Source organism: Zonotrichia leucophrys, chromosome 1 (genome assembly GCF_028769735.1).
Source record: "Zonotrichia leucophrys gambelii isolate GWCS_2022_RI chromosome 1, RI_Zleu_2.0, whole genome shotgun sequence".
NCBI classification, from domain to species: Eukaryota; Metazoa; Chordata; class Aves; order Passeriformes; family Passerellidae; genus Zonotrichia; species Zonotrichia leucophrys.
The window spans coordinates 2521693-2543818 of NC_088169.1; the positions used below are offsets into that span (position 1 = coordinate 2521693).

The window sequence follows — 22126 nt, forward strand, 5'->3', positions numbered from 1 at the left end:
CTCCTTCTCCTTCTCCTTCTCCTTCTCCTTCTCCTTCTCCTTCTCCTTCTCCTTCTCCTTCTCCTTCTCCTTCTCCTTCTTCTCCTTCTCCTTCTCCTCCTCCTCCTTCTCCTCCTCCTCCTCCTCCTCCTCCTCCTCCTTCTCCATGGGTTTGGGTGGCTTTGTGTCATTGGATAAAAAAGTCCCCATTGCAGGCACGGGTGGTTGGGTATTGGGTTAAAAGTGAAAATAATTGAGGTGTCATTTTTTAATTGGACAGTTTATCCTTCAAAGGCCTTGCAGAGAGAGACAGGGCTCTGTTTTTAGTTTGTTGGAGCGAAGTGCTGCAGAGCTCAGGGTTTGTGAGACTGTGACAGAGATAAGAACTGATAAACATCTGAGTCCCAACAAGAAATGCCCTCTCACACATTTAGTCCTGACCCTGGAATAAAAAAAAAATTAGGACTCACCATGTGTTTATAACAGTGATATTAGAATTAGTGGCTGTAAGAGAAAATACAACTCCAGAGGTAGAGAAAACAAGGATATAAATTCATTAAAACCATTTCCAAACCCCTGTTCCTCGAATATCTTCAGTAAAATTCATTTTGGCCCTGCTGGTGCTGGGAGAACACCAAGGGGTTGTGTGAGAGCAGGTGAGACTTTCTGGAACCTGCAGGAACAGCATTTTTATTTTCATATTTGCCTTGCTGAGAGGCATTTCTGCAGCTCGGAGTTTTCCTCCCGTTTGTGGCAATTTCACTTTTCTACAGCTGCCCTAATTTATCACTCCATCCCCAGCCCCAACAGGAGCTCCTCTGTCCCTGATGCAACACCAGAAATTCCCACCAAACCCCCTGGGACATCCATCAGTGCTGAGGAAAGAATTAATTGGGATTAACGGCTGTGATTTGGGAGATGCTTTTGATACACCCAGCTCATGTGTTAACCCTGCAGTGTGTGAGGGCAGAAATGACCCAGCTGCTTTTTCTTCCATATAAAATTTATTTTATTGTGGGTTTTTGCAGGTGGAGCTGACTGGGAACAGCATTTATGAGTACATCCACCCCTCGGACCACGATGAGATGACCGCTGTCCTCACTGCCCACCAGCCCCTGCATCCCCACCTCCTGCAAGGTATTGCTCACATCTGCCCCTAAAACACACTGAAAAATAATTTAAAACAACAATTCCAGGCTGAAATGTGACAAACTGCAACCCAAAACATTCCAAGAATCCATAACTTCATTTACGTTTACGTTTGCATTTACATTTACATTTATTTATGGTTTTGTTTTTGTTTTCAGTTTAATTTTTATTTTATTTTTCTTTTATTTTTATCTTGATTTTTATTATAGTTGCAGTTATAGTTATAGTTATATAGTTATAGTTATAGTTATAGTTATAGTTATAGTTATAGTTAGTTATAGTTATAGTTATAGTTATAGTTATAGTTATAGTTATAGTTATAGTTAGTTATAGTTATAATTATAGTTATAGTTATAGTTATAGTTATAGTTATAGTTATAGTTATAGTTAGTTATAGTTATAATTATAATTATAATTATAATTATAGTTATAGTTATAGTTGTTATAGTTATAGGTATAGTTATAGTTATAGTTATTGTTAGTTATAGTTATAGTTATAGTTAGTTATAGTTATAATTATAATTATAGTTATAGTTATATAGTTATAGTTATAGTTATAGTTATAGTTATAGTTATAGTTATAGTTATAGTTATAGTTATAGTTATAGTTATAGTTATAGTTATAGTTATAGTTATAGTTATAGTTATACTTTATTTTTATTGTTATTTTATTGTTAATTTCGGCTTTGTTTATATGTATTTTTATTTATTTTTTATTTTTATTTGTCCTGTTCAAAGCTCAAATAGGGGAGCAACAGAAACTCCCCTGTGATCCAGTATTTAATGTTCTTATAGGGAATAAGGTACATTAAATTAAATAATGCCTTTTATGCCATGGAGCTTTAATTTTAATTTTAATTTTAATTTATTTTTATTTTTATTTTTATTTTTATTTTTATTTGTCCTGTTTGAAGCTCAAATGGGGGAGCAGCAGGAACTCAAAACTGTGATCCAGGATTTAATGTTCTTATAGGGAATAAGGTACATTAAATTAAATAATGCTTTTTGTGCCATGGAGCTTTTTATTTTTATTTTTATTTTTATTTTTATTTTTATTTTTATTTTTATTTTTATTTATTTTTTATTTTATTTTTATTTATCCTGTTCTAAGCTCAAGTGGGAGAGCAGCAGGAACTCAAAACTCTGATCTAGGTTTTTATGTTCTTGCAGGGAATAAAGTATCTTAAATTAAATAATGCCTTTTATGCCATGGAGATTTTTATTTTTATTTTATTTATTTTTATTTCATTTTTATTTTTATTTATCCTGTTCAAAGCTCAAATGGCAGAGCAGCAGAAACTCCCCTGTGATCCAGGATTTAATGTTCTTATAGGGAATAAAGTACCTTAAATTAAACAATGCCTTTTATGCCATGGAGCTTTTTATGAATTTTAATTTTAATTTTAATTTTAATTTTTAAAATTTTTATTTATTTCATTTTTATTTTTATTTATCCTGTTTGAAGCTCAAATGGGGGAGCAGCAGAAACTCAGTACTATGATCCAGGATTTAATGTTCTTACAGGGAATAAAGTACCTTAAATTAAATAACGCCTTTTATGAAATTAAATCTTGCCTTTTATGCCATGGATCTGTAAACAGGTTTTTCTCTCAGCCCAGTGGTTTTTTCATCTCTTTTATTTTGTCATCATTGCTGAGGCTGCAGAAATCTCGTGGTGTCCTGGCTGTGCTCAGCTCAGCTGCAAGGTCTGAGTGGGAAAAGAATTAACAAAACCTCAGCTAATTGGGAAATAAAAGGATATTTTGAATATTTGAAAACAACTGTTACATTCAAAGCTCGGGCAACAAAACCAGATTGAATATTCTCCACTGTAAGCAGAGCAGAAATGGGTTTGGCAAAGGAAAAAAATCTCATTTAAAAAGTGATTTTTTTGTGGAAAATCTTGTCCTCTTCTGCTGTCACCCACAGAAATATTGACCCCACCCTTGGTGGGTGAAGCTGTCACCTCAGTGTTGCAATTTCTGCCTCAGAAACAAAAATATTCTCATTTTTTTTTTAGTTTGTGCTTCCTTGAGGGCAATCCTTTGAACTTGCAAAGATCAGACCCAGCCTGGCTCCAGCACAGAGGAGCTCCCACTCGCATTTCAGCATTGATTTCTCTGGATTTATTCATTTCACTTTTTGTGAAATCAATAAATTTCAAAATTTATTGAATTTATTGATTTCACTTTTTGTCAGCCTTTTCCAAGCACAGCTCCTAAAACCATGTGGAATTTGGGGTTCTTGACACAACTTTGTTCAAATTTTTGGACAAAATTTTTGGGTTTTTTTGCAGTTTTGTTCTGGCCTCTGTGATTCCATCAGGGCAGAACTGTAAATTCTCAATTCAGGGAATGTTGATGTGCCTGGGAGCACCTGGGCTGCTCCAAATGCTGGAAATGCAAAAATTATCTCAGCTCTCTTCCCTTTCTTCCTCCCCAAACAGGTTTTTTTTGGGAAAAAACGCTCCCTTGTTGTCTTGGAAAGCAAATTCTTATTTTTCTCAATCTCCTCTATATGATTATTTCATACTTTGTTCATTCCTCTGTCAGAATTTTAAAAGATATTGATATATTTAAAAATCATATTGATATTTTTTTCCAATTTTTTTCTCCCTTTTTCCAATTTACTGAGGAAATGATTTAAGGGGGATTTTCATGGTGGGACTGGATAATCTTTAAAGTCTCTTCCAGCCTCAATAATTCTGTGAAATCCAGGAGTTTTCATGCAGGTTTGCTGATATCCAGAATTAGTAGTGAGATATTTTATATCTACTGGCTTAGTTAAGGCAACAGCCTCCTGTTTGGCTTAAAATTTAAATATTTTTCAATTCATTTTTGGAGATTTTTATGAATTTAAAGCCAGGAGCAACCAACTGGGATTAATTTCTGTGTCCAAAGCAAATAATCCCACAATTCTTCCTGTTCTTCTTAGATCAATTCCTCATTTTCTGCAGCTTTCTTTACCTCACCCTGCATTGATAAGGAAATTTAGGGTCAAAATAAGGAAAATTATTTTCAATTTTGGTCCGTTTATGTGTGTTTTTGTATCAAATTTTGTGGAAATTAATTGATAAAAACCTCAAAACAACAACATCTCCTTTAGATTCTCAAACTTGGAGGAGATAAATAAAGGAATTCTGTTCTGTTTAGGGATTATTTTATTTTATTTTCTCTCAGTTCTGGAGTGGGTGTATAAAAATATCCAGAATCTACAGCTAAATCTTTCTAAAATGCACAGAATGAACAAATATTTATTTACTGTTGCCTTCCCTGTGCCAGTAATTCCCTTTCCTGCAGTGTTTTATCCATTAAAAAACTTAAAAACTAATCTTGAGGTAGAACCTGAAACTACCTGGCCTGCAATAACCAAATCAAGTTTTTTATTTAATCCAGTGAAGATTTAAAAACTATGGAATAAATGACAGGAATGAAGCAATTTCTGCTTGTGTCTGAGTAGATATTTTCAATATTTAAGTAAAACACGGAGTTCTACAAAGAACTTAAAGGGCAGTGAAGTGAAAGTGGCTTGATTTAAAAAGACCAAGAGGAAACCAGACTATTTTAATGGCATTTTTTGTCATTTCAGTTTGATTTTCTCTCTTTTAATCTTTTAAAACACACCTGAATCATCAAGTCGCTGGGTGGAATCAAAAATTTCCCTTTATAACTTTATTATCTTATAGATTTCTGCAATCTGAGGCATTGCTTAGGCATGAAATCAATATTGCACTGCAGACACAGAATTTTATGTCCCAAATTTCCAGCTTGGCTCATGGAAATTGCCTTGCTCAAGATGTTTTCTTCAGCTAAAGCTCAGATATTTATATCCATTTTTAGTCCAGCTGGACAAGATCTGTTTTGAGAGGAATAAAATTGCAAATATCAACAACATCTGTGCTTTGTGATATCCTGTTATTGGGATTAAAGAACCCAGAGCACAGACTATTTTTGACCTCTGGTTTTAGAGTTTCTGTAAATTTGGGTGCCACCTCTGTTTATTTCTCAGGGAAATGCAAATTATTGCTTTGCATAGAATCAGACAGTATGTGGATTTCTTTACACAATCCTCACTGTCACATTGGTTTTCTTCAGATAAATCACCCTGGGATTAAAAATAAAAACCCCATATTGTTTATAAAGCATAAAAATTCTTAAATTATTATATTTTAATGTATTTAACTTCTTCTTCTTCCCCTTCCTCTCATTCTCCTCCTCCTTTACCTTCTCCATGGGTTTGGGTGGTTTTGTGTAAGTGGATAAAAAACTTTCCATTGCTGACCACAAGTAGTTGGTTACTAAGTCAAAAATAAAAATAATTTAAGTTTCATTTCTTAATTAAACAATTTACCCTTAAAAAACCTTATTGAAAAAAAATACGTCTCCATTTTGTAGGTTGTTAGTGTGAAGCATTGTAAAAGTCACAATTTATAAAATTAATAGATAAAAACTAATAAACCTCTAAATCCAAACAAAAAATGCCATCTCTCACATTTAATCCCAACCCTGACCCTACAAAAAACCCAAAATAACTCAATTACTTTATTACATTTTTATTATAAGGTGCTTTCAAGTTTTATACCCTTAACAAAGCATGATCTTAAGTTAGTAGTTTTATTAAAACAGGTAATTTTATTTATTTGAAACAGTAATAGCTTGTTGTATTTTACTGGTATAAAGTAATTAATGTTAATAATTACTTGGTAAGAGTTTAAAGCAAATTATTTAGGTATGGATGTTGTTCAGTAAGGCACTGCAAACATCCCTTATATATTTATTTTATCAGTTCCTGCGTTAATGGCCTTGGGTTTTTTTTTCTTTACCATGGATAAACTCGTATTTTATTAATTTCTTTTTCCTGTTAATTTAGTTGTTTGCTCTGCAGACCAGCTTCAACCCTCTGGGGGAAGAACTTTGTCCTAAAATCCACCCCAAACCTGCCCAGGCCCAGCTCCAGCCCTCCCTGGGCCCTGTCAGGTCACAGATCAGAGCAGGCCCTCAGGAGGAGCTGCAGCCCCTGAGGAGTTTCCCCTCAGCTTCCTCTGCTCCAGAGGGACATTCCAAGTGTCCTCTCCTTGTGAGGCCCCTCCATACCCTTCACCATCCTCATATCCCTCCTTTGGTCATTCTCTGAGAGCTTTTAGATCTTCCTTCTCTGGTGGCACCCAAAACACCCCCAGAACTCGGGGTGAGGCCGATCAACAGCAGCTCCAGACCTTCCTGCAGGCCTTGAGGAGTTTGAGCCTTTCCTCTCCTCACACAGAGCTCAAATCCAAACTTCCAGGCCAGGCCAAGCTGCCAGAGCTCAACAGCAAAGAGTTTTGGCTCTGGTGTGGTGAGGGGACAAGGCTGGCAGGGGTTTGTGACACGGATGTCTTGTGCAGGCTGCCCTAGAGCAGAGGCTGGGCAGAGCTAAAGGATAAAGCAGGGATTTATGAAAAGGCCTCCATGGATGCAGCTTGGGCAGCACCAGAGCCCAGCCCCTTTCCCAGCTCCCTCAGCCTCTCCTCATCAGATTCATGTTCCAGCCCCTGCCCTGGACACGCTCCAGCCCCTCAATGTCCTTTTTGAAATTAAGAGCCCAAAACTGGGCACAGGACTTGAGTGTGGCCTCACCAGTGCTGAGCACAGCTTGAATGGGCACCCTGATGGGTGAGCACACATTTGGGGGTGCCTTGGGGTGGTTGAGTCTCAAAGAGGGACAACCCTTCCCAAAGGAATGGGCTTGAAACCCTAAACTGCCTTGGGAACATTGCAGACACCAATATCTGAACTGGAAACCTCAATGTCTGAACTGGAACTGTGTTTGTTCACCACCAGGCTGCATCACCCAGAAGCATTTATTAAAGACTCTCCCAATATTCTTCTGGAATAAGAGGCTGTAAATTTTCCCTCTGTTTTGTTGATGCCTTGTGAAGGCTGAGCTGGAGCAGAGGCTGGACAGAGCTAAAGAACAAAGCAGGGATTTATTCACAGCATCTCCTCCATGGATGCACCTTGGGCAGCACCAGAGCCCAGCCAGGGCTGCACCCAAGATGAACCAAAATGGCCCCAAAATGCACGGCCGGGCACGGGCTCTGTCCCTGGGATCAGTTCTGCTCCATTTGCACCTTGCAGTTCATTGTCCCATTCCAGCTTCAGCCCAGGCAGTCCCACCCTGCTTGTTTTTCTCTCTCCAGCCCACGGGGTTTGTGCTCCTGGGCTGAGATTTGGCTCATTTGTCCTTGGTGCCCAGCTGGAGCAGGAATTGTTTTGTCTCCCTGCTCTGTGCACAGAGCTCACCATCCCTGAATGTGAACCCAGCCCCACACACTAAAGCAGCACAGAATGGGAAAAATAGAAAAGCTCAAACCTGAGGCATCGATGTGATGCCACCAAGTGCCCTCTCCAGGGGTGATGAGCACTTTTGAGAGGTTTGAAATTGGGGCTGGATTTCAGGGATAGGGTGCTGAGGGCTGCTCCAGGATTATTGATCACACCCAGCAGGGTCTTTGAAGGGAAAACCATGGAATGCCAAAACACAGGCTGGGATGAACACGAGCAACCAGGACCTTAAGGCCTCAAATGTTACAACCAAAACATCAGGGTTGCTGCTCTGTCTCCCTGTTTATGCAGAAATATTTGTTTCTTCACAACACAGAGCTTAAGGCTTGCAGCAGGACAGCAACACTTCTCAACCCATCCATCTCAGTCCTGGCAGCTGCTGCAAGCAAAACAAGAAAATAAAAAATATTTGCACTGCAGGTTAACCAGGAGAAGGAATTAATCAATGCTGCCTTTCCATGTGTGTTTGCAGGCAGACATTCTGTGTCTCTGATTGCTTTCAGATGCTTTTCCTGGGATTTGAAAGCTTTAAAACACATCTTTAGCTCCCCAAATTTTGCTGACTCACATAGCAGGGCATGGTGTGCTAACAGCAGTTTAGGAACATTCCCCAGAGCAGGGAAAGAAATGTGGAAGTTCCTGCAGTTCCCTCATTTTCTGCTAACTGGATAATTCAGAAATGATGAGTTACAACCTGATGGAAGCTGCAGAGGAATGTGGAATACATTATGTCAGCCTTTCTCCACTCCACTTGATGCTTTAAAGGCGCTGTTTCCCTCAGCCAAGCAGCAAATCCCTGTGCAGGATTTTCCTTCACATTCCCTACATGCAGAAACTTCATGTTTAAAGAAGGGAGTAGAAAAATTTTGCATCTGGCAAGATGTTTTTTGCATGAACTTATGAAGAATTTTTTTCTAGTTGTACATGGGCAAAATTACCAACATGGAAAGTTATTTTAATTTTCATTAATTTAAATATATTTTACAGGAGAACCATTACTGAGAGGTGATGGCTTAATATGATCCCGTTGCCCCTGTTTGTTAGGGTTACTTTAAATCTGAGAAACATAGAAATTATAATTTTATAAATGATAACTTGCAAATTATAAATTTTTATGTACAAAAGTGGAAAAAGGGTGCAAATTGCTGACAACTCATTAAAACATCTCTTTTCATTGGTAATTAACAGTAAAATCCATCAAAGCAGAGTGTAAAAATCCATTCTTTTCCTTTCCTGCTGAGTTCCTTTCCCAAAAAACTTTGGAAGCTTCACTTGGAGGAGGAAAGGAGAATTTAGGTGGATGTCAGTGAATGGCAGAGTTTGGATATGATAGGAATGATAATGGAGAATTTCCCCTCTGCAGCAGTGCCAGCATTCTGAACACAGGCAGGAAACAGAACAAACTGCCCAAATGGGGAGGGAAATTTGCACACTTTGTGCAAGTTTGGAGCTCCAGGACGGGCTGACAACACAATTGGTTTTGCTTTTCTACCCCAACAAATCATTACCAGGGAAAATCAAAATGTTTGCAAGTCCCTTTTGCCAATCCTGGATTTTCACCTTCTAGGATTATCCCGAAACTGGGTTTTTTGCAGACATCTCTTCTGTATAACCCCTGCAGCTCTTATTTGGTTTGGAATTTGGTGTCACCCTTGTTCAGAATTAAGGGATGGAAGTTGTGGTGTCCTGTTCAGCTGGAGAGGAGGAGGCTCCAGGAGACCCCAGAGCCCTTTCCAGGTCCTGAGGGGCTCCAGGAGAGCTTGGAGGAACTTCTCATGAGGGCAAGGGAAAAATGCTTTTAAACTGACAAAGGGCAGGGTTAGGGGGGATATTGGGAATTAGGAATTGTTCCCTGTGAGGGTGGGGAGGGATGGGATGGAATTCCACCCCTGGATCCCTGGCAGTGCCCAAGGCCAGGCTGGGCACTGGCACAGTGGGAGGTGTCCCTGCCATGGCAGGGCTGGCACTGGGTGAGTTTCAGGACATTCCTGTGCTGGCAGGAAAGGCTGGCACAGCTGGCATTGCTCACCTGCACAGGAGAAGCTTTGGGCTGAGCTCAGGGCGGCCTTGCAGGGCCTGGAGGAGCCCCAGGAAAGCTGGAGAGAGACAATTGCCAGGGGATGCAGGGACAGCACACAGGGAATGGCTGCACACTGAGAAATTACAGGTTTAGGTGGGATGTTGGGAAAAAATCCTTCCCTGGCAGGGTGGGGAGACTCTGGAATAGAATTCCCAGAGCAGCTGTGGCTGCCCCTGGATCCCTGGCAGTGCCCAAGGCCTGGTTGGACACTGGGGCTGGAGCAGCCTGGGACAGTGGGAGGTGTCCCTGCCATGGCAGGGGTAGCACTGAGTGATTTTTAAGGCCCTTCCAACCCAAACCTTTCTGTGTGTCACAAATCCATGACCTTTTTTTGCACCAGAGCCAAGCTGGGATCCTCTCAGCTCTCTCAGCAGGCCCTGGGCTGTGTGGGCCCCAGCTGCTCTGCAGATCCCACCACAGTAACAGCAGAGCACGTGAGGCTTCACAGAACTGAGCAGATCCACAAAAATAACAACTGAAAGGGCCAAACCCCTGCAGAGTGTCTGGGGGATGGGCAGGGAAGGGGTTTTCTGTTATCTGTGTTTCCAGCAGGGACGTGGGGACCTGTGGGATGCAGGAGCCGCAGGCAGGCCCAGGGTGGACAGGAGGGAAGGTGGAATCAGGTGGCTGCTTTTAGGTGCTCTAAAAATTATCATTTTTTCCATTTTCCATCTCCTCCACCAGAGCTGGAATTTGGGTTAGGATTTGTGTGGAGCAGACACAAATCACTGGCTGGGCAAGAGCTCCCCATTTTAATGCTTCTTTCCAGATTTTTTTGTGCAGTGACAGATGAGGAGCCCCATTCCTAAAGCAACACATGGGCAGGTTCAGGAATATTCCTTTACAAAGTGGTTCTGCAACAGAGCAGTGTCATGTTTTGGTAATGTCAAAATCTGGAAAAGGGAGATAAAAGAGCTGTTTTTACCTCAGAATAAAACAAAGGCATGAGAGGTGAAGCTGTGGGGAAAAAGTTCATGGTGATCTTTCTTTCCTCACTCCACCGAGCAACCACAGGATTCTGTGAGTGTTTTCTGTCAAAAGAGATTAAAGATGGATCAGAAAGCAAAGATGGATTTCAGAGTTGCTCCTCTAGGGATGGACAATCCTGGCTTCCATAAACAAAACCATAATTTCATAGAAATGCTTGGAGAATCCTGCTTGGCACTCGTGCAATGGGAGTGAACAAATGCACAAATTCTTTATCCAAAATATCAAAACTCCTTTTCTTTACCATGGCATTTATTCTGTTTATGAGAATATGAAAATACAAATCTGTGAAACAGAAAAAAATCTGGTTTATTCTTGCCTTAAAGTCAAACTGTATTGCAGGATGTGCTAATAAAGGAAAAGGGATTCATGGAGAGGAGGCATGTTGTGGAAGTGCTCTGGGAAAGAAACACAACTTCTCCATGTCCACACCATGGATTTTCTGTGCTCTTATCCCCAGCTCACTGTATTTCAGCTCTGGGAGGGTGCTTGGACAAATCTGGGCTGGGATTTGAATTAAATAATTTAATTTCTGCCTCATTTATAGCTTTTACTGAACCTACTAAGGTCCATCTATTCAGGCAGGGAGATCTGTAGGCTGAGCAGGCAATAGGGAAATAATGATTAAAATAGAAATAATTGTTGGAATAGAGAAACTTTGGTGAGTCTGATAAGGGAAACATGGATTTGGGTAAAAAATAAACAGTGGTGCATTAGAAATGGACATCCTGGGCATGGAGATGGGCCCTGATTTCATGGAATCACAAAATCATGGAATGGTTTGGGTTGGAAGGGACCTTAAAGCTCATCCAGTGCCACCCATTGGGTGCTCCAAGCCCCAGTGTCCAGCCTGGCCTTGGACACTTCCAGGGATGGGAAATCCACAAGAATTTGGATTAAAAATAGATAAAATAAATGGATGGAATGGAATGGAATGGAATGGAATGGAATGGAATGGAATGGAATGGAATAGAATAGAATAGAATAGAATAGAATAGAATAGAATAGAATAGAATAGAATAGAATAGAATAGAATGGAATGGAATGGAATGGAATAAAATGGAATGGAATAGAATAGAATGGAATAAAATGGATTAGATGGAATGGAATGGAATAAAATGGATTAGATAGAATGAGAATATAGAATAGAATAGAATAGAATAGAATAGAATAGAACAGAATAGCTGAGCTGGAAGTGACCCACAGGAATCACCTGGAATATCTCTGAAGGATTTTCTGCTCTCTCCAGGATGATTTTGGTTCTCATCCCTCATCAGCTGTTGGTTTCACCTTTTCTTTAGAATGAATAGAATAGTTTATATATAGAATTTTGAACATTTTTTATCTCTCAGAGGAAAGGAATTCACATAATCTCCAATGATGCATTTAGATAATGAACATTCCTGAATAATTAAATACAGTAACCCAGCTTCTGTTATTAGATAAATACTCTCTAATAATTAAGAATTTTATTTTCCTTTAGTGTTTCTTACATTGTGGTTCAGTCATAACATTTTATTATTCATTATTTTCTCTCTTGACTTTCATATTTCTGTGCTTAACCCAGAGATCTCTTGACCCTTAAGAACTTCATTGAGTTTCTTTCTTTTACCTCTTCTTGACAGCCCAAACTCTCTCTGGGCTCACACATTTGCTTGAAAGAACCCCAGTGATATCAATAATTTCACCACTAAGTCTAGATGCTGCATGCTTTATTTTTTTTTTTCATTTTTTTTCCAAGCTTAACTGTGATTTCTCCTATTTGAATATTCAACATCTCCCTCTTTGCTAAACCTCTGAGCACCCCATTTTCTTCATCATCCTCATCAGAGGGGAGAATCTTTCTCCTAAAGCTCCAAGCCCCAGTGTCCAACCTGGCCTTGGACACTTCCAGGGATGGGAAATCCACAAGAATTTGGATTAAAAATAGACAAAATTAGAATAGAATAGAATAGAATAGAATAGAATAGAATAGAATAGAATAGAATAGAATAGAATAGAATAGAATAGAATAGAATAGAATAGCTGAGCTGGAAGTGACCCACAAGGATCACCCAGCTGTGATATTTTGAGTTTTACTTTATTTTGATGGATGTGGCAGCATCCAGCAGGATCCCAGGACTTTGTTTTCCTTTCAATCAGCTTTAAAATTGCAAATTTAATTCAGTTCTTTTTTGCTTTGCTGCCCATTTCTGCTACTTTTGAGAGTACTGGAGGGGGTCACACAGACAAAGTTAACACAAAAAACTAATTAATTAATTTTTCATGTTAATTCACAGTCTTGAACATTCCAGAGCCATTCCCGACTCATGGGATGAGGCTTCAGCCACACCAAATCTTGGCTTCCCCCCACCCAATGTGGAAATTTGTATTTAAAACTCCACAGTGGGTGTGCCAGCTCCTCCAAGTGCCAGCTTTTCCCCACAGGGATCTAATTTTAATTAGAGAGACAAATGGGAAATGGAAATTTTCAGGAAACATTTCTTTCCCCTCCTTGCTAAATCCTTTTTCTGTGGTTGTATCTTCAGACCTTTAACCCCCAAAATTAAAATAGAGTTAAAGTAGAATAGAGAACCTGTTGGTTGTGAGGCTCAGACCACTGGAGGGGTGAATTGGGTGATGGAGGCACAAAAATCAGGAGTAAAACTCAGCAGTTAAATCAAATTAAAGAAAGATCCCAAGTGGGTTTTGGTTAAAACCCTGTGGGGATTTGGGACAAAGCTGAGGACCCTCCTGCTTCCCCGATTTTCCTCCTCACAGTTGTACCAAATGGATTTCCTTTCTTGTCCTAAAATAGTTCTGCCAAGCTGCAACCTTCAGTAAAAAATCTGAATTATTCATGGCGTCTTAACCATTCTTGAGAGTAATTACCATTACAGATAACAATATCCTATATTACTTATATAATAAATAAATATATCTATATTATTTATATAATAAATGCAGATAGAAGAAATATAATAAATATATTCTATATTATTATTATTACAAACCCACTGAATTTCCTTGCTCCCCATTCTCTTGTTATTTTGGAGATTCCCTTAATTTCCCCAGAACACTTTTCCAAAGTGTTCCAAAATGCTCTAAAGAACATTTTTCCTTCCCTTTACCAACCAGGACTTTGTTTGGAAACCAAGGAATTCCTTGTGAAGTGTTGGAACCCTGCTCACTGAGAATTTTAGATTTTCTGTGCTGGCAGGCACTGACCCCAAAAAGCCACTACATTTAACCTAAAACCATAGAGAAAGCTTCCAAAATTAAATAATGAAACTAAAATCATAAGTGTATAGTTTAAATAGAAGTGTGTAATATCACAGAGTAAAAAACATAGAGTTTAAAGTTACAAAATAGAATAATACATAAATATATATAATATATAATATATAATATATAATATATAATATATAATATATAATATATAATATATAATATATAATATATAATATATAATATATAATATATAATATATAATATATAATATATAATATATAATATATATGAATATAAATAAAAATAAAAGTTTTAAAACAAAAGCTAGTCCTTCTTCTTGAGTTCAAATAATATTATGTAATCAAATAAAAACGTCCACATTACAAACCACAAATAATTAGTTATAAAATTAAAAATAAAAACAATTTAAATATAATTTTTAAATTAAACAGTTTATCCTTAAAAAACCTTATAAAAAATACAGCTCAATTTTTTTAGTTTATTAATAAAGTACTATAAAACTCACAATTTATAAAAGTATAATATAAATAAAAACAAATAAAGATCTGTGGTTACTAATTGTTGTGGGTCCCAGGATGAGGTAAGCGATGAGAATTGACTCTAAGTTTTTAGACAGTTGATTTATTATATTATGATATTTATTATATTAAAAGAATATTATACTAAAATTATACTAAATAAAGAGAAAGGAGACATCAGAAGGTTTAACAAGAATGATAATAAAAATCTGGGACAGACTCAGAGTCCTGAGCTGGATTGGGATTGGCCATTAAGTAAAAACGATTCCCATGGAACCAATCAAAGATTGCTATTAGTAAGCAACCTCCAAACCACATTTGAAGCAATCAGATAATTATTGTTTACATTTAATTTCTGAGGCTTCTGAGAAAACTCCTGGTAAAGGGATTTTTTGTAAAATATCACAATAACAAGGGTCTAAATCCAACCAAAAAATACAGTCTCACACGGTTAATCCCAACTCTAAAAAAAAAATAAGATAAAACTGAACATCAGTGGTGGTAAAACCAGAAATCTGGAGACCCGGTTGTGCTCAGTTGGCCAAATTTTACAGGGAATCCTGAGAGGAAGGTGAAATAAATCCTGAGGGCAGGGATGGAGTGGGAAAGGAGAATGGTGGATGCCTTGAGAAGGGTGAGACAGAGAGCAGAGCTGGGCAGAGCTAAAGAACAAAGCAGGGATTTATCCAAAGGATTTCCTCCATGGATGCACCTTGGGCAGCACCAGAGCCCAGCCAGGGCTGCACCCAAGATGAACCAAAATGGCCCCAAAATGCACGGCCGGGCACGGGCTCTGTCCCTGGGATCAGTTCTGCTCCATTTGCACCTTGCAGTTCATTGTCCCATTCCAGCTTCAGCCCAGGCAGTCCCACCCTGCTTGTTTTTCTCTCTCCAGCCCACGGGGTTTGTGCTCCTGGGCTGAGATTTGGCTCATTTGTCCTTGGTCCCCTGTCACCGTCACATTCTCTGAAAAATCCCTTTGCCCAGGATTTCTCTCCTGGGAAGCTGGGAAGCCTCAGAGAAAAAGGAAAACAATATTACCTCATTTGCTTCTCCTGTGTTTTGCTGCCTTGGGATGTGGTTGGAGATTGTTTATCCACTTGTGAATTGTTTTTACTTATTGGCCAGTGACGGCCAAGCTGTGTCGGACTCTGGAAGGAGTCACAAGTTTTCATTATTATCTTTGTAGCCTTCTGTCTGTATCCTTTCTCCATTCTTTAGTATAGTTTAGTATAGCATTCTTTAATACAATATAGTATCATAAAATAATAAATCAGCCTTCTGAGAACAGGGAGTCAGATTCAGCATTCCTCCCAGCGATGGGGGACCCAGAAAATACCACAGTGCCCAGCTGGAGCAGGAATTGTTTTGTGTCCCTGCTCTGTGCACAGAGCTCACCATCCCTGAATGTGAACCCAGACCCACACACTGAAGCAGCACAGAATGGGAAAAATAGAAAAGCTGAAACCTGAGGCAGAGTTTGTGGTAGAAGCAGCATTTCTGGGGTTTTTGCTATTAAAAACCAGCCTCAGGATTTCTCAGAGACAATGTGGATCCATCCATCCATGGTCAGGGACAATGCAGATCCCTGCCAGCCTTATCAGGGCTCTGTTCTTGGTGTGTCCTTGGCTCACCATCCCATAATATGAAGCCCAGACCCCCACACTAAAGCAGCTCAGAACCTGAAAAATAGAAAAGCTCAAACCTGAGGCAGAGTTTGTGGTAGAAACAGCATTTCTGGGCTTTTTGCTGTAAAATCCCCCCTCAGGATTTCCCAGAGACAATGTGGATCCACCCACCCATGGTCAGGGACAATGCAGATCCCTGCCAGCCTTATCAGGGCTCTGTTCTTGGTGGGTTCTTGGCTCACCATCCCATAATATGAAGCCCAGACCCCCACACTAAAGCAGCACAGAATGGGAAAAATAGAAAACCTCAAACCTGCAGGTTGTGGTAGTAACAGCATTTCTGGGCTTTTTGCTATTAAATCCACTTAGGATTTCTCCATGGATCCACCCATCCATGGTCAGGGACAATGCAGATCCCTGCCAGCCTTATCAGGGCTCTGTTCTTGGTGTGTCCTTGGCTCACCATCCCATAATATGAAGCCCAGACCCCACACTAAAGCAGCACAGAATGTGAAAAATAGAAAACCTCAAACCTGAGGCATCAGCTGATTTCTGCTTCTGCCTAAAGCTGAACCACCAACAAGGGAAGGGCAAAGTTCTGGGATCGTCAGGAATCAATCAGCAGCCAAATGTGCTTTGTGCTTTTCAGAGTACGAAATCGAGAGATCCTTTTTCCTGAGGATGAAGTGTGTCCTGGCCAAGAGGAATGCAGGCCTGACCTGCAGCGGCTACAAGGTAATGTCTATAAATTACTCCTCCACCCCTGAAATATCCCACAATTGACAAGTTTGTTTATTTGGGTGTTTGGTTTGGGTTTTGCTTTTATATATGTGTAGCTGAAAGCGAAGTCTGTGATAAGAAGAATCAGAAAAGATCCCCAAAATGCCCTCAGTAATTTCAATTTAATCTTGGTGGCACGCTGCCTCCCCTTGGTCCCTGAGAATTCCCTGGAGCTGCCAGGAGGGCACAGTTTGGTTTGATTCCCCATGGAGCGGGAGGCAGGTGAGGCAGGAACCCAGAGCAGGAATTTGGGCATTTTCCACATCCCGCCCAGCTGCACAAAGCACCTCCTTGGCCTTGGCACTCAAAACACCCAATGCGGGTGTTTTGGCCCGAAGTTCGAAGTCCGGCTGCTGAGGGCGAAAGGCCGACGCCCCTCTGCAATTCCTGGCCAGCGCCCCTCGGTGTCTGAGGGCCTCAGGCTGCGCTGGCTGCGCCCGGCTCACACCACTGGTATAGGGGAGGAACGGAGCTGACCGGTTCACCGGGGGTTAACGTCGGTTTATTGATGGTACCGGGGAATCCAACATGGGGAACCCAGCCGGGAAAGTGGCCCTGAAAAGGGGGTGAAACAGGATTATAAAGGAGGGGGGTGGGTACAGGTGGAACCAATCGGGAAAGGTGAGGGGATGAAGTTCACAGAACTGACACTCCATGGAAACCAATAATCAAAAGGTAAGGGAGGGGTCCCGGGACCCCAGCCAACCAACACCTCCAGGGGAACGAAAGTTCTGGAAAACCAGGAGGAGTGGGGGGTGATTGACTGAGCCCAGGGAGGGGGAAGGATTTACTAAAAAGGGAAAAAAGGGTAGGAGAAATTATATAACTTAACAGATTGACAATATAACTGGCAGGGCTGTGGCGGAAAAAATGAGGAGGGCAGAACCATTTTACACAATACGGGGGGGAGCAGATGCATAAAATGGGGGAGGAATTAAAAGAACTTAATGAACAAACTACAACAACCCAACCCTTGCCATCACCTCGGGGTGGAATTGTACTAAACCACCGAGCCTGTTCATAAATCTCACAGTTTGTGGGATGTTCTTTATTTGTGACACGAAATCAGAAGCCATGGCAAACACTGAAGTTGTAGAACAACAGCTGTCATTTGAGGAGTTTTTATTTTCATAGGTGCAGGCAGATTTTGTTTTCAGATTTTTAGAATTTATTTTTAGATGTTCAGAGTTTTTTTCTCAATTTGCAGCGTTTATTTTAGATGTGCAATAGGTTATTCAGATTCAGGTTCTTTTCAGATTTGAAATACCTTATTCACTTACAGCAATTTTTATTTTCAGATTGCAGCATTTGGTGTTCAGACTTCAGTGTTTTATTTTCAGCTTTACAGGCAGTTTTTATTTCAGATGTTCAGGTAGTTTTTATTTTCAGATGTGCAGTCATTTTTAATTTCAGATGTGCAGTAGTTTTTATTTTCATCTTTACAGGCAGTTTTTATTTTCAGATTTGCAGTAGTTTTGATGTTCAGACTTGCAGTAGTTTTAATTTTCAGCTTTACAGGCAGTTTTTATTTCAGATGTTCAGGTAGTTTTTATTTTCACAGGCATCATTTATTCAGATGCAGTAGTTTATTTCATTTAGGAGTTTTTATTTTCAATTGCAGTACTTCGATGTCAGACTCAGTATTTTATTTTCAGCCTTACAGACAGTTTTTATTTTCAGATGTGCAGTAGTTTTGCTTTATTTCATATTTCATCTTTACAGGCAGTTTTTTCATATATTAGCAGATTTATTCAGAGTGCAGTAGCTTTTATTTCAGATGTGCAGTAGTTTTCTTTAGATTTCAGTACTTTTATTTCATCTTACAGGTTTTTTATTTCAGATTGCTATTTTATTCAGACATCATCTTACGGCTTTTTATTTAATGTCAGTATTTATTCATCTTACAGGCAGTTTTTATTTCAGATTTGCATACTTTTATTCAGACTCATTTAATTCAGCTACAGGCTTTTATTCAATGTGTAGTAGTTTTATTCATCTTACAGGCAGTTTATTCAGATGTCAGGTAGTTTTTAATCTTCAATTTGCACATTTTTTTCACTTTACAGGCAGTTTTGAATTTCAGATTCAGGTAGTTTTTTCAGATCAGTATTTTATTTTCAGCTACGTACTTTACTTCAGACTGCAATAGTTTTTATTTTCATCTCTAAGGGGAGATTTTTTAGATCTCAGTATTTTATTTTCAGATGTCATAGTTTATTCATCTACGGTAGTTTTTATTTTCAGATGTGCAGTAGTTTATTTCAAGTGCAATACTTTATTCATCTCTAGAGCAGTTTTATTTCAGATTGCAGTAGTTTTTATTTTCACGTGCAGGTTATTCATCTGACAGTATTTCCAAAAAATGCTTCTGTCCCAAAGCTGAATCTGAAATCAGGTAAAAGAGCAGAGCTTCGATTGCGACGTCTCCACGCGGCTTTGGGGGGTTCTGGGTTTGTTAATTCCCAATTATCGCTGTTAATCAGAGGCATCGCTTCCTTTCCCTCACCATTAAAAGTTTGCACAGGGAAAAATCAAAGTGAAAAATCAAAGGATTCTCTCGTCTGGAGAGATGTTGGCCTAAATTCTCTTCATTTGACTGTGCTTAAAGTCAGGAGTTAATTTTTAAGGAATCACCTCATCGGCTGAAGCACAGAAAAAATTCATGATGGGGGAATTGGGATCTGCTGGGAGATCTGAGTGTGCTTTTGCTGAACATTAAACCACTGCAGAGGAGGAAGGTTGGGCAGGAGGATCCCATTTCCAGGTGATGCCTGGCAGCTGTTTAGAGCACTAAATACACTGAAAATTAACTCCTGTCCACAGGACACAGTTAAAACCAAACAATCATAGAAATTCAGCAAATTGAATAAATAAAATATCACAAAAAAATGTGATATTCCTGCAGCTCGGGCCAGAAAGTTGCCAGGGGCGCTGATGATTTCTGAGCACCAGCACCACGCTAAATAAATTCTGCTGGCCTGGAACAGTCCCCAGGCTGCATTTCCCCCTCCCCTTTAGCTGACACGGAATTTTTGCAGTCTAACACTGTCGTTATCACCTCTGTGAACAGCAATTGTACACAGGGATCCCGAAATCTGAGCTCAGGACCTTGGGCTTGGTCAAGTGTCAAGAAAAACAACCCCTCTGAACTCGAGCAGAGAACTTAAAACTCATTTCTTGTGCATTTGCATAAACACCAGTTAATTTTTATTGCTGTTGTGATGCATCAATACCCACTGGGTTTTTAAAGTGCCTTTTTTGATGTGTCTTTATTTACATCAGAAGAATAACTCGTTAAAATGTAAATTTTTTCATTCATCTTTGAGTGTGTGTGGGAGAGAGATGGACATTTAAAATAAACAACTTCCAGATTTATTTTTATCAATGAACAAGAATTCTGGCGGTATCTACAGGAAATCTGTGTCAGGGAGATTAAAGTATTAATTAGAAAGCAATTAGGCAGTCCCCAGAGAGGAGGTGCTTCAATACTGTGTTAATCATGCTGTCAGCAAACACAAAACTGCATTTACTGAGACTTAATCTCTATTTACAAATTAACTGCCATCAACAGACGACCCAGAATTTAATTTTATGGGGGAGTGTGTCTGTTGGAACCATGGATATTGAGAATTCCAGAATTTCTGTGCTGCCAGGCACTGACCCCCAGGAGAACACTGCAGTGACCTGAGGGCCTGGAGAAGCTTCCAAAATTCAATAATAAAACTGAGATTAAAGGTGTGGAGTTTGAACAGAAGTGTGTGATATCACAGGGTGGGAAACTCAGAGTTTCAGGGTTTAGAAAACAGGAATAGACAGAAAGCAAGGTGGAGGTTTTGGGGTGGAGGCTGCTCCTTCTTCTTCTCCTTCTTTTCCTTTTCCTTCTGTTCTCCTTCACATTCTTCTTTTCCTCCTCCTCCTCCTCCTCCTCCTCCTTCTCCTTCTTCTTCTCCTCCTCCTCCTCCTCCTCCTCCTCCTTCTCCTTCTCCTTCTCCTTCTCCTCCTCCTCCTCCTCCTCCTCCTTCACCTTCTCCATGGGTTTGGGTGGTTTTGTGTCATTGCCCCACTGCAGGCACGGGTGGTTGGTTATTGGGTTAAAAGTGAAAATAATTGAGTGTCATTTCTTAATTGGACAGTTTATCCTTAAAAGACCTTGGAGAGAAAGATACAGGGCCATTTTGTAGCTTTTTAGTGAAATGCTGTAGAACTCATAACTTTTAAGGCTGCAATAGTGATAAGAAATAATAAACATCTGAGTCTGAACACAAAATACCATCTCAAATACTTTCAATCCCGACCCTGACCCAGGCAGAAAAGAAGATAAAAACACAATATGTGTCTTTATAACCTCATTGAGGCTGGGTGGATGTGGGATCTCAGCAGCTCAGGACTGAGGTGTCACCGAGAGCACCCTTGGGGGGCTCGGGAGTCCTGGAATGTTCCAGAAGTGTCTGGTGGCTGCACTTTGATCCCACACAGGAGACGACACCTGTATGAGGACAGGAGGGTTTCACCGGGGTGAATGGTGAAGGGATCAGTTAATTAGAGAGTGAAACACAGGGTTTAGGATTTCTGTACAGGGGGGTTTAGAGAAGTAAGATGGAGGAATTGGGGCGTGTCCTGTCCTTCTTCTTCTTCTTCTTCTTCTCCTCCATCTTCTGTGGTGATGGTGGCACTTTGGGATTGGTCATTACTAAAAGTGCACTGGGCAATAAGGGTGAAAGGTATTGGGGAAAAATGATAAATATTGTACACGTAACCATGGGTATAAAGATAGGTGACCGCCCGGAGGGCAGGGAGTGTGCTCATGGCTGGCTGCTGAGCAGAGCTCTGTCGGGCCGAGAGAAAATCTTTTAGATAAACAATTAATAAACACCGAGACCGAGAAAAGAACTGAAGCCTCTTCTGTTCCTTTGAAACGCGGCTGCCCCAAGGCCACCCCGGGCCTTTCCAGGCCACCCAAACAGCCGAAAACCGGACAGGTGGGCAGCAGATTTGGGCCTTTTCCATCAGATCCTGAGGGCGTTTTCCCCTTTTCCCAGGTGATCCACTGCAGTGGCTACCTGAAGATCCGCCAGTACATGCTGGATATGTCCCTGTACGACTCCTGCTACCAAATCGTGGGGCTGGTGGCCGTGGGGCAATCCCTGCCTCCCAGTGCCATCACCGAGATCAAGCTCCACAGCAACATGTTCATGTTCAGAGCCAGCTTGGATTTGAAACTGATTTTCCTCGATTCCAGGTAAGCGGCTCTTTCATCTCTTCGTGTGTTTACGTGCTGTGGTTTCCAAACGGGTCAAAACATCCGTGGAAAAAAAAAAAATCCAGCAGTCCAAGCTGGATCTGGAGCTCAGAGCCTTCAAAGCCTTTCAGGCAGCTGGATAGACCAAACTTTGTCTGGAATGCCAAGAAATAAGAGCCTGTCCAACTTAGCCTGGAGTTACCTGAACTTTC

The 22126-nt window shown here is 40.2% G+C and overlaps 1 protein-coding gene across 1 annotated transcript in view; it reads left to right on the top strand.

Annotated features, from left to right (window-relative positions):
• SIM2 (SIM bHLH transcription factor 2) overlaps positions 1–22126 on the top strand; it is a 78132-nt gene that overhangs the window by 27493 nt on the left and 28513 nt on the right. Inside the window, exons 4-6 of the mRNA XM_064701179.1 lie at positions 1008–1116; positions 16545–16630; positions 21715–21914. Coding sequence (XP_064557249.1) covers positions 1008–1116; positions 16545–16630; positions 21715–21914 — 395 coding nt within the window. The remainder of the gene's footprint in view (positions 1–1007; positions 1117–16544; positions 16631–21714; positions 21915–22126) is intronic.